The following is a 14,407-nucleotide window of genomic DNA, read 5'->3' as shown; positions in this document are numbered from 1 at the left end:
TCAAAACATTGGAGCGCGCTGATGCTACAGTGATTCCAACAGCGCCGTTGTTGTGTTCCAACACAACGCTATCAGGTGATTAAACATCCGACGGGAGTCTCAAACGGCGCAGATGGAAAATGAATCATTAATTGACTCTGTGCCATTTCTGTTTCATCTACAACGGCCCACAAATGAGGGAGAACTGAATTCGCTCACCACAGCCAATCAACACTATGCAAAATAAAAAATATATACATATTGGGACATGGCTTCTAATCAATTAATTAGTCAATCGCGGTTGAACTAGCTCCCATTAGTCATATTACCAAGACATTACCAAGCATTGTGTGCTTTAATTGGGGTACCCACGTAACCATTTTTGACACGATAATTGATGATTGGCAGCACGGTGGTTTAGTGCGTCAGTTATGAGATTTGCTTCCACATTCAAAAAGAAAAGCGAGCAACATTGAAGACTCGAAATAGTCCTCGAAGACATACATTCGATCTAATTCTATCTTTACGTACCTATTTGAGTCCATTTGCAGAAGGCCACTTTGGATTCCCAGGAAGGTCCATGACAACATGCTTGAATCATCTTGGGTAAAGAACACCAAACCTGGGACGAACAGAGAATATGAACCAGTCACAAATGTTCCTCTGATCCATGGGAAATAACCCAAGCACTATATTTTTTTTCCATTTCCACTTCCTGAAGGGTAATAGTGAGCTGTCCCAATCCGCCAGTACTAATACTGTGACTTGCCTCATAAATGATCATAAAATCCAGAGCGCTCTGCTCAAGAGACATAGCAGCCTCCATTACATAAGTCTGCATTTGAAAAACAACACATCAAATGTTAGTACACACCTGAGGAGTGATTATAGTGTGTAAAAAGCCTTGAAGGGAGAGTAAAACATCAAATGAACACACACGCAGCCATCAAAATGTGGAAACCCCCGTACACACATCAAGCCTGACAAACTTTTAGACCTGTGTGCGTGTGTGTGTGTGTCAGTGGCGGCAAATAGCTGTCAAGAAGTTCTCCTCATTAGCCCGCCACCGTTGTGCAGACTGGCAGGAGGTCAGCCCGCAGCCGATGGCCGGCCGGCCAGCCGGCCGCCCCCAGAGGCGGGCTGCTGTCAACAAGCCAGCGGACTAGTTACAACACCGACCGAGGGCAGCGCCGTGGCTCAGCGAGGTCGCGCTGAATCACTCAAGCCTGAGCTGACCGAGAGCGCAGCTGGAGAACGTGTCACAACTCAGAGTTCCTAATGACCTCATCAGCCACCAATCTATCGGACACCGAGCTGGCGGTTGGTTCTAGGTTGGAATTCACTGTGTAATGTGAATGAGAGAAGCACAGTTTCTGCTCTATGAGAAACAAACTCTTCACAGTAGGAGAGATGTGATCTAATGATATAACTATTATTGGGCGGTGTGGTAAAGTATGCTTCAAATACATATATATTGACCCTTGGAATGCAAGTACTATAAAAAAAATCATTTTACACGTCAAAGTAATCCTATGAAAAGGGAAAAGGCCATTCCAAAGCTTGTTTCAACACAATGAATGGGGTTAAACCAGGTAACCCAATCAACTACCAACTCGCTTCACAGCCAATATTGCAGTCAAGGTTGCCCTCTGCGGGTCATATGGGGAAGTACACCACATTTCATTCGGCAACCAGATGTATGTCATGTGCCTCTGCAATGGAGAAAATATGGTTCTCTTTCATGTCCAGCTCATAAAGTCAAACAAGGGACAGTAAAAATATGAATCCAAACAAAACCAAGATAAATCATTTCATCTGCCCCTATCTTTAGGTGACCTATAATCTGTTCAACTCACCAGAAAAACAAAACTGGATTTTTACCTCACTCACACTCATTATGTATAATTGATAGTCTTCAATGAACCTCCCAGGGCCAGTTTGGGAATGTGGGAGGAAGCCGGAGAACTGAGAGAGAGAAAAACAACAACTACAAGGAGCTCCATACAGGAAGGCCTGAGCCAAGATGACATCTCGATGACAATGTCCATTCAAAAGTTTGTGTAGTAGCAGCGGCAATATTTCAAAATGTCTTGATCCATTGACAAAACAAACGTTAACAACTGGCAGTCATATTTCATTCTCGCATGTGAGACACAAGCAACACACACGGGATCATTAAACACGTAATGTCAAAGCTAATTGAGAAAAGGCTTGAACGCATTGTGAAGCCTTTCATGAATTAACCTCCCACCGAGCGGGCGAGCGAGCACCGCTTGCTTGCTTGCTTGCTTGCATTGGAAGCAGATGGATCAAACAGGCCTTTCTTTCCTTTATTTGGACTGCTCTGTTATTGGAAGGACTTTGAGCGAGAAGTGCCAACGCTGGCCGCCGTTCAGCAAAACAAATAGACACAGATGTAGTTTTCCATTTTACAGGCTGTTTATGTTGTGCAAATTCCTTTCCCCAGAAGAGCGGGATATATTCTTTCATGTTTTAGTGGCTTGCTCGCACTGACCGCAGCTTTCTTTTTTTTTTTTTTTTTTGTGGCGAGTGTACTTTTCCAATAGTTAATGACACGCAGACACACAAAGCTCTGGCAAGCTAGCTGCGCGCCGACCGCTAAGACTTGCTGCCCAATATCTAATTAGTCCACCGCTAACCCCCAGTCTGGGGAAACATTCAGTACCACATGAAACCATGGCGGTTTTTTTACCTCAAAAAGATGGAGTTGCTCTTGAGGAATCATATGAAGCACAAATCAGTCAGTTCAAGTGACAACATTGCGGCCTTGCGGTTGTCGCGCTTGATTTGATGCTGCTTGGAGGGAAGGAGGCCGACGACTGGGTGACACTTTTACGTCTTGTCAAGACTATTTGGTGGTTTGTTTGTGTGCATGCATGCGGATCGCCACTAAAACTTGATGGCAGCAGCTGTAAACAGCGCGGTTCATTAGTGCAAGCGCTTTGGGAACTTCTGCCCTCTAGTGGCAGCTTCGCAACATAACATCAACAATACAAATGAGCTAAGGACGGATTTGACATTTCTGTCTGAAAAGTGTTTCAAAGCTAAAGCCTAAAATACCCCCCCTAAAGAGCAAATTATTTATCTGGGAGGTCACAAAGGAATCCACGGCAATGTATAAACACCTGCTGATAATTGAAAAAACATAAATGATTTCAAATGTAAAAAGGACCACTGTCTTGTGCAAGGCGGTCTTGGTGGTCTTCATCTGGCAAACAAAAACTAGCATGGGTTACTACATGTGGTTTTAGTTAAGACCAAAGGTGGTGATGGGGGGGGGGGGGGGGGGGGGGTATTAAATAACCCCCTCCTCAGTGCTTTAGTCCTTTTTGCCATAACATTGTAAACTATCCAGCACAAATCAGTCCGAAAACAAACATTTAGCATTGTCACAGCAGTTGAGGGAGAGCCGGTGGTTGGCAAGCATTCCCGTGCCTGATATTTCTATCTGCAGCGTCACATGCTTCTCATCACATCTGCCGGTAGCAACCACGTATCGTGCGTGACACGGCCAGTGCAAATCACCACTGATTATCACATTGCGGCTATTTTTAGAAGTTCCCGTTAGACAACTCCTCAATTGATTGCCAGATCAAGAGACGTCCGTGCAGTTGGCAGGCCAGAACAAACAAAAGTACTTTAAATGCGATTTGCACTCCACTGACATTTTGCTTGTTTGGACAACTTCTGAATGAAAAGTCTGAAATATATTCCAGTTGATCTCAATTTCATTCCTGCGTTACAGCCAACACGTATCTAAGTCTGTGGCAAAAAGCAAAAAGCCATGAAGAAATGAAGTACTTTTATTAGAAAACGATGACTGTACGTGAACAAAAATAAAGAACTAAAAGGTGAAATGTTGAAGTTCCTTGTCCAAAACCGGGTCATGGAAACTAAAGTGTGGTATTCAAAAAACATACCAATACAGGGAGAGCGTACTTAGCAGCTTTCCAAATGAAAGTAACTTGACAAGTTGGTCCGAGACTTCCTTGATGGGCGCATCGTCATGGCTGATCCGCCCGCGCTCTTACTCCCAAAGCTCAAACGGCCTTTCGGTGGTACTCCGGCGGGGCCACCTCGTAGTCGCTGGCGCTGAAGAGTGTCGCAGAGTTCTTGACGAGGTACCTGTGAAGAAGTGACATGTGACTTTGCTGTACAGGTGAGCAAACGTGCTGATGTAGTGTGCATTTGCTCACTTGAGGAAATCTTGCAGGTAGGTGAGCAGCAGTGCCAGGCTCTTCTCATCCAGGGGAGTGTAAGCCAACATGGCTCCGATTCGCACTTGCAAGACCAAAGGAGAAGCCCCCAAGTTAGTGGCACATTCCTCGGATAGCAACTTGAAATGCATCAAAATGCGGATGCAACTTTTGTTTTTTGCCTTCTTGAAATGTGCCCGTCGTGTAGGACAAAACGCTACAACGGCCTTATTGTTCCAGGAACAGAATAAAGATGGTGCGAGTTTGGCAGCATCTCCTCAACATGACATCACCGCAGCTCAAGTGTTGATATGAAGCCAGATGCTTGAACGGATTTATAAACCGCAGAAATTGAGAGCAGACATTTTCCAACCTTCTATTGTGCACAGTTCTCCAGGAGCGGCACACAATTGACACTCACTGGGGAGTTTCCCTTTAGGAAGCGAGCTGGTGAAAATTCCACCTCATAGTTTTGTAGGGAACTCACTTATATCTTGTAACCTCAGAGATCACGGTAAATGATAATATCAGAGAAAAGTTGGAGCTAATGTGTAAGCTGCTTTACCAAAGAGCCTTAAGAGGTGCGGGGCGCCGTAGATCTGCGACATGGATGTATCTGGGTGGTTGGCCAAGATGTCTGCGTACTGCGGCCTCTCAAATTTGTAGAGCAGCTGCGTGCCCAGCATGACGTTGAAATATTCCCGCACGCCGGCGACGACCTCGCTCACCGCAAACTCCCTGAGGCGAGGAACATCAAAGAACCTTTAGACTCCAGACAGAACTTAAAAAAAAAAAACCCAAAAAATCTGGGAAGATTAAAAACGAGTGTTACTTGCTGTCCGAGGTGCCTCTCGATTTCTTATAGTTTGCATAATCTTCAAGGACTGTGTCAACGTTCTTCTTGGCAGGCAGATGGAAGAGCTGAAAAAACAAGAGTGGTAAAACTGCATGGAAAGGCCAGAAGGAGCACCCCCAAAATAATACAATATGAGGCATCAACGTGTTGTTTCCTAAAAAGAACACCAGGAGTCACTATTTTTCCATTGCCAACTGTAAATGATGAAGTCAGCTCAGGTGCCTTGAGAGAGTAGAAAAAGAAAAATCAACACACCACTAACCTGTTTTTGCCGTGTAATCAGATCCCAGTCATCAACAAGCCAAGGTTTTAGCTCCTCGGGAATTTTGACTTTAACTTCCACTCTGTTTATAAAGGTCTCCTCCTGGCCAAACAAGATCGCGTTACCATGTTAGAGCCAACAACACTTTTCCCGGCACAGCGGAATGTGATGGAACGTCAATGTGTGAGCGTGGCAAACATACACTTTCAACAGTGGGGTCAACGCGAGCCCTCTTCTTTCGTGGAGGGTGCGTGGGATCACTGACTGAACTCGGACCTTCTCCTGGACCAGGAGCTGGAACAGAAAAAAAAGCCACAGTTAAGTCTATCTCCCTAATATATCTCCCAATATGGATATGATCGACTCCAATTATTTTTTGTAAGATGTTCTGTGCATCCCAACAAATTCAAACACAGTCTTATGATTCATGTTTCATTTGTGGAATATGAATGAAACAGGCTAAATTCACCCATTTTTATCCATCTCAGAAGGCGCCCATTTTGCCACTTGCTTTCAACTAAAAATGACATCACAGTTGCAGGTCTCAACCAATCACAGCTCAACGTCAAGAAACAATACAGACTCAAAGACACATACTCACTTTTTTGTTTGTTCTTCTTGGTTTTCCTGCATACGAACAACAAGGAGAAATATGAGTGTCAAACTATGATCCAGCATTACAAAGCAGGAGAGCCAAAAAACAAATGTTGCACTCACACGTCGTTTTTTTGTGACGTCGCGGGTATCTTCTTATTCGGTGCAGCACCCCTCATTCTTCCTTCAACATAATGGTCTCTACGATAAGAAGAGATGCAAAAAAAAAAGTCAGGCTTTTGGACAGGGCGGCAAATAAATACCACAGCTATTATAGATGGCCGATTTAGGGACTCCTTGATGTACAGGACTAAATATGTCAATTTTGGTGTAAAATAATTAGTAACAGATTCAAATATGATTTGCAACCAAATTATTTTAATTCCCCTCTCAAGAAGATACTTTTTTTTTTCCACTACAGGTCACATTACAGGTGGAAAAAGATTTTAAATAATTTGTCTTCATATTATTTTAATCACAAAACATGGCAATATGTTGTCATTTTTGTAACCGCTATCTAAATTTTTTTGGACATGTTGAAAAACTGGAGTGTGGACATACTGGTTGGCCTTCTGAAGCTCTTTCTGTTTTTGCAGATTGCTGTCCACATACTTCAGAACTCTACTCTCAGGAACCCATTCGTCCCAACTAGGAAGAAGGAAGAGAACAAATAAGCAAATGAAGCATTTATACGAAGCAAAATACAAAAGACTCACTTTTTATTCCACCCGCTGTAATGAATGAAGTACTTGATTTGTTTCTCCTTGACGTTTATCTTAACACACTGCAGAGAGAGACATTATTGGCACATATTACGAAAGAGACATTGACAAAAGAAATGGTGCTGTGGAAACTGACCTTAGCTTCGTAGAGCAATGGCCCATGAAAACACAGCACTCTTTCACCTAGAGACAGCACAGCATTCATTCAAATACAGGTCAACACTCTGTGCAAGCAGATGCATTATTTTTTACAAACAAAACATTACACCCCGAGAGAAATAAGATTATGGATGACGTAACGGACAACAACTCACTCATTTATTCATAGTTGTGCACACGTCAACCAACCTCGACTATTAGGTTTAGCCTAGCTAAGCTAGCAGCTATTTCAGAAAGGTCTGCAGGGAAAGGAGGTCTAAATATTCCAAATGAAAAGGTTTTTTTTAATTGAGTAATGAGCTGGCTAGGACTTTATAGCGGCAGGATCTGCATTTTACAACACAATTAAGATAATGTCGGGAATAAAGGCATGCAATGTGCTCATGGCAACAACAATGAAAGCTAGCATCGGTAGACATGTTAGCTAATGTCTGAGCTGCATTCCATTCATTTGGACGTCAATTAGCATCATGCTTCGATCACGACAAAACAAGAGCATGGGTACCTTCTTGAAATTTAGGTTTCGGGTCCTGTTTCGGCGCCATTCACGGATTAAACGATCAAAATAGGGGAAAAATCGCCAGCTCCCATTCCAATCTGAAACGGTGCCGCTCACTTATAGACGTCATCACCAATGTGGTGACGTCACCGAGCGCGACCAAGCATAGCGCGACAATGGTTAGAGAAAAGAATATGGATATCATTATTTATCTATTTATCATAAAGCCAAAATTCCAAATAGAAAAATATAAGTTTATAGGAAGGACTCCATGCATTTGGAATGTATGTATTATTTTTATTTTTTAATCCCGTTAGCGTTTTCTAGAAATGCAAAACTTGATTTATGTTCTTGTAATTTGCATTTGGTAAATATAATTATGAAAAAAAAAAACATTACTTTAGACATTTTGTCGTTAAAAGAAATGAGAGAGTATCAATTTACTGATAAAGTATTTGGTCATGGTAGGTTTAATGTTTGGGAAATATTTTTGTCAAACCAGCAGAATGACCAATTACCTACTAGTCGCAGCTTGAACTAAAACTTCTTTATAATCAACGATTAACCACAGTGACACATTTTTCTGTTTAATTCTTATAAATATCAAACAGCACAGTAGACCTCTTAGCGGTTCAAAATGCTCAAAGCCTCTATTGAGTTATTGACATCATCTGATAGGGAAAACGGACAGGGAAACGGAAAATGTTACAAAGCATGTCAAGCAACAATGTCATTTTTAAATAGCCTTACTTATTTCATTACAAAAGAAATATCACATACAATGACAGCAATGCATAGCCATAAATCAAACAAATGCTGAAAATATATATGATAATAAATAATAGTAATTGTAAGAATAAGATGAGAAAAAGAAGGCAGTTCACGTTGACTTCAATAGTTGGAGTAAGATGGGTTGTGAGGATGCAGATGTCCCAAATATTTTGTAAATTGGCCAAAAAAACAAACAAACAGACAAGCCCCAAATAACTTATGGCCTCTCAAAGCAGAGGAGCAGCCATGAAACAGGTGAGCTTTTCCCATTTTCAGACAAACTGCTCTCAAAATATTTGCTACTACTCAATGCTTCACTTGTGTGCTGAGACTGAAAGGAGAAAGCAAGTGCTCCCAAAAATTCTGAAAAGGGGTGCGAGTAAATCCTTTTTCACTTTGCTGACATTGTGTTAATGCGAAATGAACCAAGACCCATTGCGAGCGAGAGAAAATGTCATTCTCTTTTCTATCTGATTAGCACGGTGACGCCTACTGGATCAAAGCCATTCATTCATTCACCCGCTGAGGAAGAATTTCCCTACAATACTGATTACATATACTTAGCTTCAATTTTTGCTGGATAAGAATCTGCTTGATCCGACTCAAAATAGCAAGCAAGCAAGCAAGAGAAAAGCGAAGAGAGAAGGACCTGCTTTGTATTTCTAGTGGCAACAGTTTGAGGCGAGGGGGAATGCTTCAAAAAGAAACAACAGTATACATCCAACATAACTTACATTATAAATAAGTCCTTAAAATAATGTGACCGCAGCATGAATGTCTACAGTGATGGCAAAACTCTCTGTTGTCAACATCTCTCTTTTTTTTTTTTTTTTTTGTGCCATTTAGAAAAAAGTGACCCTTTTTCCTTGTTTTGCCGTGACTTGCCGCGTGAACACCCGTGACAATGCCCATTTTGTTTTTGATGTGAAATTTCATGTTCAATAAGGTCTCACCTCATGAGGGTTCTGTGCACATAATATAATAAACTAATGCCATTGACATGGAATATCGAAAACAAAACCGTAAAAAGCAAGTACAAAAGGTACAATATAATAAAAGGACCACATGAAGAGGTGTGAAAAAGTCTTCAGTCTTCACAGAAAATATTGAACTGAAGCCACCCACAGGACAGGACGTGTCCTAAGTTTATATACACCATAAGTAAATTGAAAATAGATTTTCCTCTCTGTACATAGTACTGTATTCGTTCAGCTTTCTCCTCCGTATTTACAAAGACCTCCTTGTCTCAGTGTCTCCCTTGTGCATCAGTTTTGTGAGGAGCTAGCTAGTCCAGAGAGATAACGTCAGATATGGAGCCGTAAATGGCGGCCGCCGCCGCTTCCACCGAGGTCCTCGACAGTCCCGAGATGGTGTGGTTGTCCCTGTCGCGGTCTCGCTCTTTGTCCCGCAGACTGCCGGAAGACACCAAACTGCTGGTGCTGCCGCTGTTGCTGCCTCCGTTGGTGGCCGCCAGCGCGCTGCTGCCCGGGGTGCCCGGCGGCTCCCGCAGCATGGGCGACGAGCCGTAGGGCAGGTAGCGGTTCAGGAGCAGGTCCGGGTCCTCCGAAGCCGAGGCGGCCGCCGCCGCCGCCATCACCATGTTGTAATGCTGAAAGAGCAGAGGGGAACCGTGGGTTAGGTGGGGCCAGTCAGATGAGCTCCACATGCCGCTCACATACCTGATTGTCGCCTTGGAGGAAGGAGAAGAAATTCAGATCTGAAATTAAAGAAGGAATGCATTAAAGACCATCAGGCTGGCTATGTATGAGCCGAGAGGCGGTCGTGTACTTGATAACCAAAACAATCCAGGGTTCTCGGGCTTACCTGGCAGGTCACTCGCTGAGTGATAGAAGTGGCGGTAGTCCTGAATGAGTGGCGGAGGTGGAGGAATGTAGCTGGTCTCTAACGGGGGCATGCTGGGAGCTCTTGTCACCGGTGAGGTCTGGTTGTGAAGGTTCAGCACTCTGCGGGGAACAAACAACCTCGTGTCACGTCAATGACTCGGAGCAAGACATTTGAGGAATGCTTTTAGTGGGGGTTGTCCACCCACCCTTTTGTTGGAGGTGGAGAGATGGGCGACAGCGACGGACAGGCCCTTTTGGGAGGCGGCTCGTCATCCAGCTCGTCTTCCGACGAGCTGTCCAGTGTCAGGTCGATCACGTCGACCTTCTTACTGTTGTCGTTGGCTGGCGCCCGTTTCTGCTCATGGCTTTCTGTTTGAGGCACATCTGCACACACGGCGGAGTCATTCCTAACCGGGTTCCTTCAGTTTAGTCAAGACTGGATTCAAGTCGTCTGTACTCACCGTTGTCTTCTCCGAAGTAGGAGGCAGACACCTCCTGCACATCTTTTTTTGACCTCATGGGCGCCCAACTTCCATCCTCTTTGAACTGAATCTCATCACAGTCAGAACAGCTGTTGAGGATTTCCATGAACAACCTGCAAGAACAGCAGCATGGCTGAAAACAAAAGCCTTTTCATGGTGACACCTGCTCAAACAACCCCTGCCCTTTCAATAAACACTTATGTTCCCTTTTTCTTCTTATACCCAAAAAGCTTTTGCACTAGCTAAACAATCAAAGAGTGTGAAGAAGGTGCTCACCCATCAATAATGAGATGCTCATAAGGTGCTTTCTTATCACACACTGGACACACCCACGTGGGCTTCTTCTCATTCATTTGGATATAAAGCGTAGCATCAAAGCACTGGAGGTGGGAACACGTCAACGCTCGGCACGCGATCGTCAGCCTCATCTTTCCGAGCTGCAAAAGAAAGAATACAAAGAAGAAATCAGGACGAGAAGTCTCATTGATCATGTGTATTGTCAGTGGTCAAACATACGGGACAGAGAAGAGACACTCGTAGACTGGTGGTGGCAATCTCGCTTTCCGGGTCTGCCGTCAATTTCTCTTTGACTGCAAAGAAATAAGAAAAGCAGCGGCATCAGTAATGGTATGCTCAACACTTGTCACAAAAGGCTACAGAGATAGAGAGGAAGGAGGCTGCTAAACTGACGCATCAATTCAGAGCATCTGAAGCATCATTAAAAGAAGGTGGTTGCACAAGTGTGCACACCCTCCTGTAGGTGTGATGTGGCATCCCAGTTCTAAGAGGATGCACACACTTACCTTGATTCAGTTGTGAATTTTGACTTTCCCTCTTATATTTTGTTAACTTGTACAGGTTAAATGTCATATTATTGAAAGCCGGTGCTAAATAATTTTTTGGGGGAAACTGTTACTTGTCAAACGTATTTCAGGAATCAATTTAGAAGAAATAGAGATCCAGACTGTAAATTCATTCCTTTTTTTTCCCCCCAAGTAAATAAACTTACTCAGAGCTCTCGAGTGGTCTGGGTTTCTGATTCCTCTGGCTCGTAGTCTTTGCAACAACACGGCGGACGACTGCTGCATTACCAAATAAACAGCCATGGAAAAACTCTGACAAGAGATATGAAAAAGGGGTCATGCTGAGGCGACTCCTCCTCAAAACATCTGTTTGAATTAAGTCTTTCCGATGATTCTTACCCTCCCAATTTCTGAAGTCCATGAAACTACAATTGTGTTGGGGACCGTAGTGGAGAGCCGCACGAGGGACGTTATGTTTATGGGGCGACTGGGTCTTTTTGGTTCAACTCCGTTTTTGGTGGGAGGAAGATAGCCCTACAAGCAAGAAAAGCACATCACATTTTTTCTTATTATTATTATTCCACGCCCGACATGGTGGCGAACACTTGGAAAAAACAACACAGCCTGCGGATAGAGAATGTGAACTCACGGGGAGGTTGCAGGGCTTGCCATTCACCTTCACAGATAGATTTGGAGGGAAATGATCTTCCTGGGGACAACTCGTCTCTGACAGACAAAACCTTGAGGGGAGAAAAAAAAAAGAAGCTACAGAGCAATGCTGTTGATTGTGTAAAACATAAGTCATCTCATGACTGCATTCAATTAATCTTTCTGTAATCATGTATGAACAAAAAGATAGCAAACTGCTGTTTTTTACCTTAATTGGACTTGAACAGCAAAGTCACATTTAGTCCCCGATATGTCCCTAAAAAAACACATCAATGTTAAGAGTTTCCTTTAGTTTCATCCTGACCGCATCTTGTTGCTCACTGACAGAATTAACAAGGGTAAGCTGTGTTGCTTACATGGAGCTGCTGATCTGTTGAACTTGTAGCGGCGTTAAAGCGAAGGCATAACAAGCTTCCTGGAAGCGCTGACTGTTGTCGGAGGCTGCAGGAAACCAAGCAGACAGTAGTCACCCACAAGCGCTTGAAAGCTACACATTCCTCCCAGCACAAAACACGACAAGTCGTGAACTCACTCAGACTGGTGGGCTTGATGAGCTCGTCCAGCACGTCGTAGAACGGCAATCTCTGCAGTTTGACGTCGGGGTGAACGGGGTGCAGGGCGGAGGGCAGGTGAGGCAGACCCAGCTCGTGCTTGGGCCCGAGCAGTGAAACAGGCAACAGCGGCGAGGGGGAACCGTGGCTGTCGAAGAGGCCCGCGGGAAGACCCGAGGCGGAATGGACGCCGGGCAGCGCCAGGTCCACCGGAGAAACCATTTTGGTTGGGAATCTTCGTCTGTAGAGCTCCTTGATCTTCATCTGCATGGCAGGGCTGCAACCAGCCTTTACTAAGTGCAGAGCTTTGGTCAAAAGTTCGTGTTTGCGCCCGTGCTTATTCCGTCCGGCGAATCCCAACAACACTTGCAGCTCAGAAACTCGAAGGCTCATTACCATTTGCTGGGAGGAAAAGAAGTCAAGTTAAGGAACCTATTCTGCTACGCTTGCCGGGAAGAACGCACGACAAACAAGAACACGGGCTATGCTACGACAACCTGTACTTAACGTTTGACAACTTTACAGTAAAAGTCATTGTATAGTACAGTTAGCTTCGAAGTCTGCCCAGGTGGCCTTGCCTGCTTATCGCAAGTGCTTAACTTCAAGAAATGTTACGCCACAGATCTGTGTGTACTCATGTGAGCTAACTTATGAATCAAATGTCTTCGGTAAGGTCAAGAAAAATGGTGAAGGAATGATTGTTTGGATTTTAACGATCACAAATTATTTCCAATGTTGTCATATGTACTCACAACACATCTTCTGAAAACAGTGCGTGGAAACGAGCTGTCAATATTCCAAATTAAGCAAATGGTGATGCTCAAACACAGGGATGAGTGTGAAAAAGTAAGACTATGCAGCTACAAATGACACGATGTTTATTACACAGCTAGCTATGCTAACTAGCCGACTGCTGGCGGGGAAATGAAAAAATATGAAGCTTTTCATTTTAAATTGAATGTCCCCAAATACTTCTGCTGACTAATGTCTTTTGGATGGTAACTCTTTGTCGTCACGAATTCTCCGAAATTAAAAAAGGAACAACCCGACGAAGTGCAACTGCTTTCCAGGGAATAGACAGAGCCCGTTTCTATAAGATACAGCGTTCTGGCTGCTTATCATTGGGCAATGTCAATGGGATCTGGCTGTCGTGGGTCTGTTTTCAAGGCGTTGGCATGATTGCAGTCTTGTTTTAATAACCGAGGCGGGATCTGCGTGTAATCTGTACGAGAACAGCGCAGCACAGCACAGGCTGACTAACGGATCGTCTGCAACAATAACAAAGCTAAGGCTAGCAGGTTAGCCAATCAGCTAACAGTTTGTGTGTTGTCAATCCCGTTTTTGTGGAAGCACAGGGGGTTATAAAAGCGGTGTTGACTACCTGATTGTCGAGAGATTGTGTTTCCGTTATTTGAAATTCAAACGTGACGATACTAAGCGCCTATTTGTCAACCTAGTGGAGGGTCTCGCTTTACCTTCAGTTCCGTACTCTCCGCCATCTTGTGACATTGTATGCGCATGCGCAATAGCAGTCCTCGGGGGATGTGGTCACTTTTGCATAACAGACGACAGGGGGCGGAGTTGCTCCATTCAAACGAGCTACGCCGTGCATAGTGGTTTGAGCTGGAAAAAAAAAGCATACTTCATTGGCATTTTGTAGATTGGGACAATAAACAGCGATTCCGTTATGTTACTGAAACGAAAATCAACTTAATTTGTAGAGCACTTTAAAATGCAACCAGATCAATGTCCATAGTGCAACTTAATTGTTCAGGTTCTTTGTGTGTGTAAAGAATATTTAATAGTGGGTTTATCGACTTACGACTGATAATGAATAAAATAAATCGGAACGCAGTCATATGGGAATCAATTGTAGACCATCGTTTGTATAAAGTTAAAAAGGGGGGAAATTGTAACTTAGTGTGCCATAGTGCCGTATAGTTACGGAGCTGCAAAAATGTCAGTACGCAAAAAAAACGTTGACGTCAGAAGTACGTCA

General features: G+C 43.7%; 3 protein-coding genes across 5 annotated transcripts in view; all 3 read right to left on the bottom strand.

The window, feature by feature from the left end:
- tle3a (TLE family member 3, transcriptional corepressor a) overlaps positions 1–2,927 on the bottom strand; it is a 50,499-nt gene extending 47,572 nt beyond the window's left edge. For both annotated transcript variants that reach the window (XM_088378622.1, XM_088378623.1), the window contains exons 1-2: positions 2,693–2,927; positions 511–601 (exon numbers count right to left, since the gene is read on the bottom strand). The gene's annotated coding sequence lies outside the window, so the exon portion shown is untranslated. The remainder of the gene's footprint in view (positions 1–510; positions 602–2,692) is intronic.
- An 858-nt stretch (positions 2,928–3,785) lies between these two features.
- morf4l1 (mortality factor 4 like 1) lies at positions 3,786–7,453 on the bottom strand. The gene is made up of 12 exons (XM_088378208.1): positions 7,295–7,453; positions 6,767–6,813; positions 6,625–6,692; positions 6,470–6,556; positions 6,032–6,109; positions 5,916–5,941; positions 5,517–5,608; positions 5,315–5,416; positions 5,029–5,117; positions 4,762–4,934; positions 4,197–4,281; positions 3,786–4,125 (listed from the first exon to the last, which is right to left on the bottom strand). Exons 1-12 carry the CDS (start codon positions 7,332–7,334, stop codon positions 4,041–4,043), a joined length of 972 nt encoding a protein of 323 aa, XP_088234334.1. The 5' UTR covers positions 7,335–7,453; the 3' UTR covers positions 3,786–4,040.
- Positions 7,454–7,862: 409 nt separating this feature from the next.
- On the bottom strand, positions 7,863–14,027 carry pias1b (protein inhibitor of activated STAT, 1b). 2 transcript variants are annotated; one of them, XM_088378192.1, is made up of 14 exons: positions 13,884–14,027; positions 12,390–12,810; positions 12,214–12,298; positions 12,066–12,113; positions 11,838–11,928; positions 11,588–11,722; positions 11,395–11,500; positions 10,902–10,975; positions 10,662–10,822; positions 10,365–10,498; positions 10,110–10,287; positions 9,884–10,023; positions 9,739–9,776; positions 7,863–9,668 (listed from the first exon to the last, which is right to left on the bottom strand). In XM_088378192.1, exons 1-14 carry the CDS (start codon positions 13,926–13,928, stop codon positions 9,345–9,347), a joined length of 1,980 nt encoding a protein of 659 aa, XP_088234318.1. In that variant the 5' UTR covers positions 13,929–14,027; the 3' UTR covers positions 7,863–9,344. The 2 variants fall into 2 exon arrangements, with proteins under 2 accessions (XP_088234318.1, XP_088234319.1); XM_088378193.1 differs by having other exon boundaries at positions 13,790–13,895.
- Between the last annotated feature and the right edge of the window lie 380 nt (positions 14,028–14,407).

The sequence above is a fragment of the Syngnathus floridae genome, chromosome 6, assembly GCF_059516105.1.
Source record: "Syngnathus floridae isolate MCC-2025c chromosome 6, RoL_Sflo_1.0, whole genome shotgun sequence".
Lineage (NCBI taxonomy): Eukaryota > Metazoa > Chordata > Actinopteri > Syngnathiformes > Syngnathidae > Syngnathus > Syngnathus floridae.
This window is presented reverse-complemented; position numbering and strand designations above follow the sequence as displayed.

What these genes read in the sequence shown, in the direction of transcription:
- pias1b (XM_088378192.1), bottom strand. Translation starts at nt 13,928, where the DNA reads ATGCGCATACAATGTCACAAGATGGCGGAGAGTACGGAACTGAAG. An exon ending in CATCAAGCCCACCAGTCTGA is followed by an intron (nt 12,299 to 12,389) that starts GTGAGTTCACGA and finishes GGTTTCCTGCAG; the next exon opens with CCTCCGACAACAGTCAGCGC. An exon ending in CAACAGATCAGCAGCTCCAT is followed by an intron (nt 12,114 to 12,213) that starts GTAAGCAACACA and finishes GTGTTTTTTTAG; the next exon opens with GGACATATCGGGGACTAAAT.
- morf4l1 (XM_088378208.1), bottom strand. Translation starts at nt 7,334, where the DNA reads ATGGCGCCGAAACAGGACCCGAAACCTAAATTTCAAGAAG. An exon ending in GAAACCTAAATTTCAAGAAG is followed by an intron (nt 6,814 to 7,294) that starts GTACCCATGCTC and finishes TGCTGTCTCTAG; the next exon opens with GTGAAAGAGTGCTGTGTTTT. An exon ending in TGATTACACGGCAAAAACAG is followed by an intron (nt 5,118 to 5,314) that starts GTTAGTGGTGTG and finishes TTGTTTTTTCAG; the next exon opens with CTCTTCCATCTGCCTGCCAA.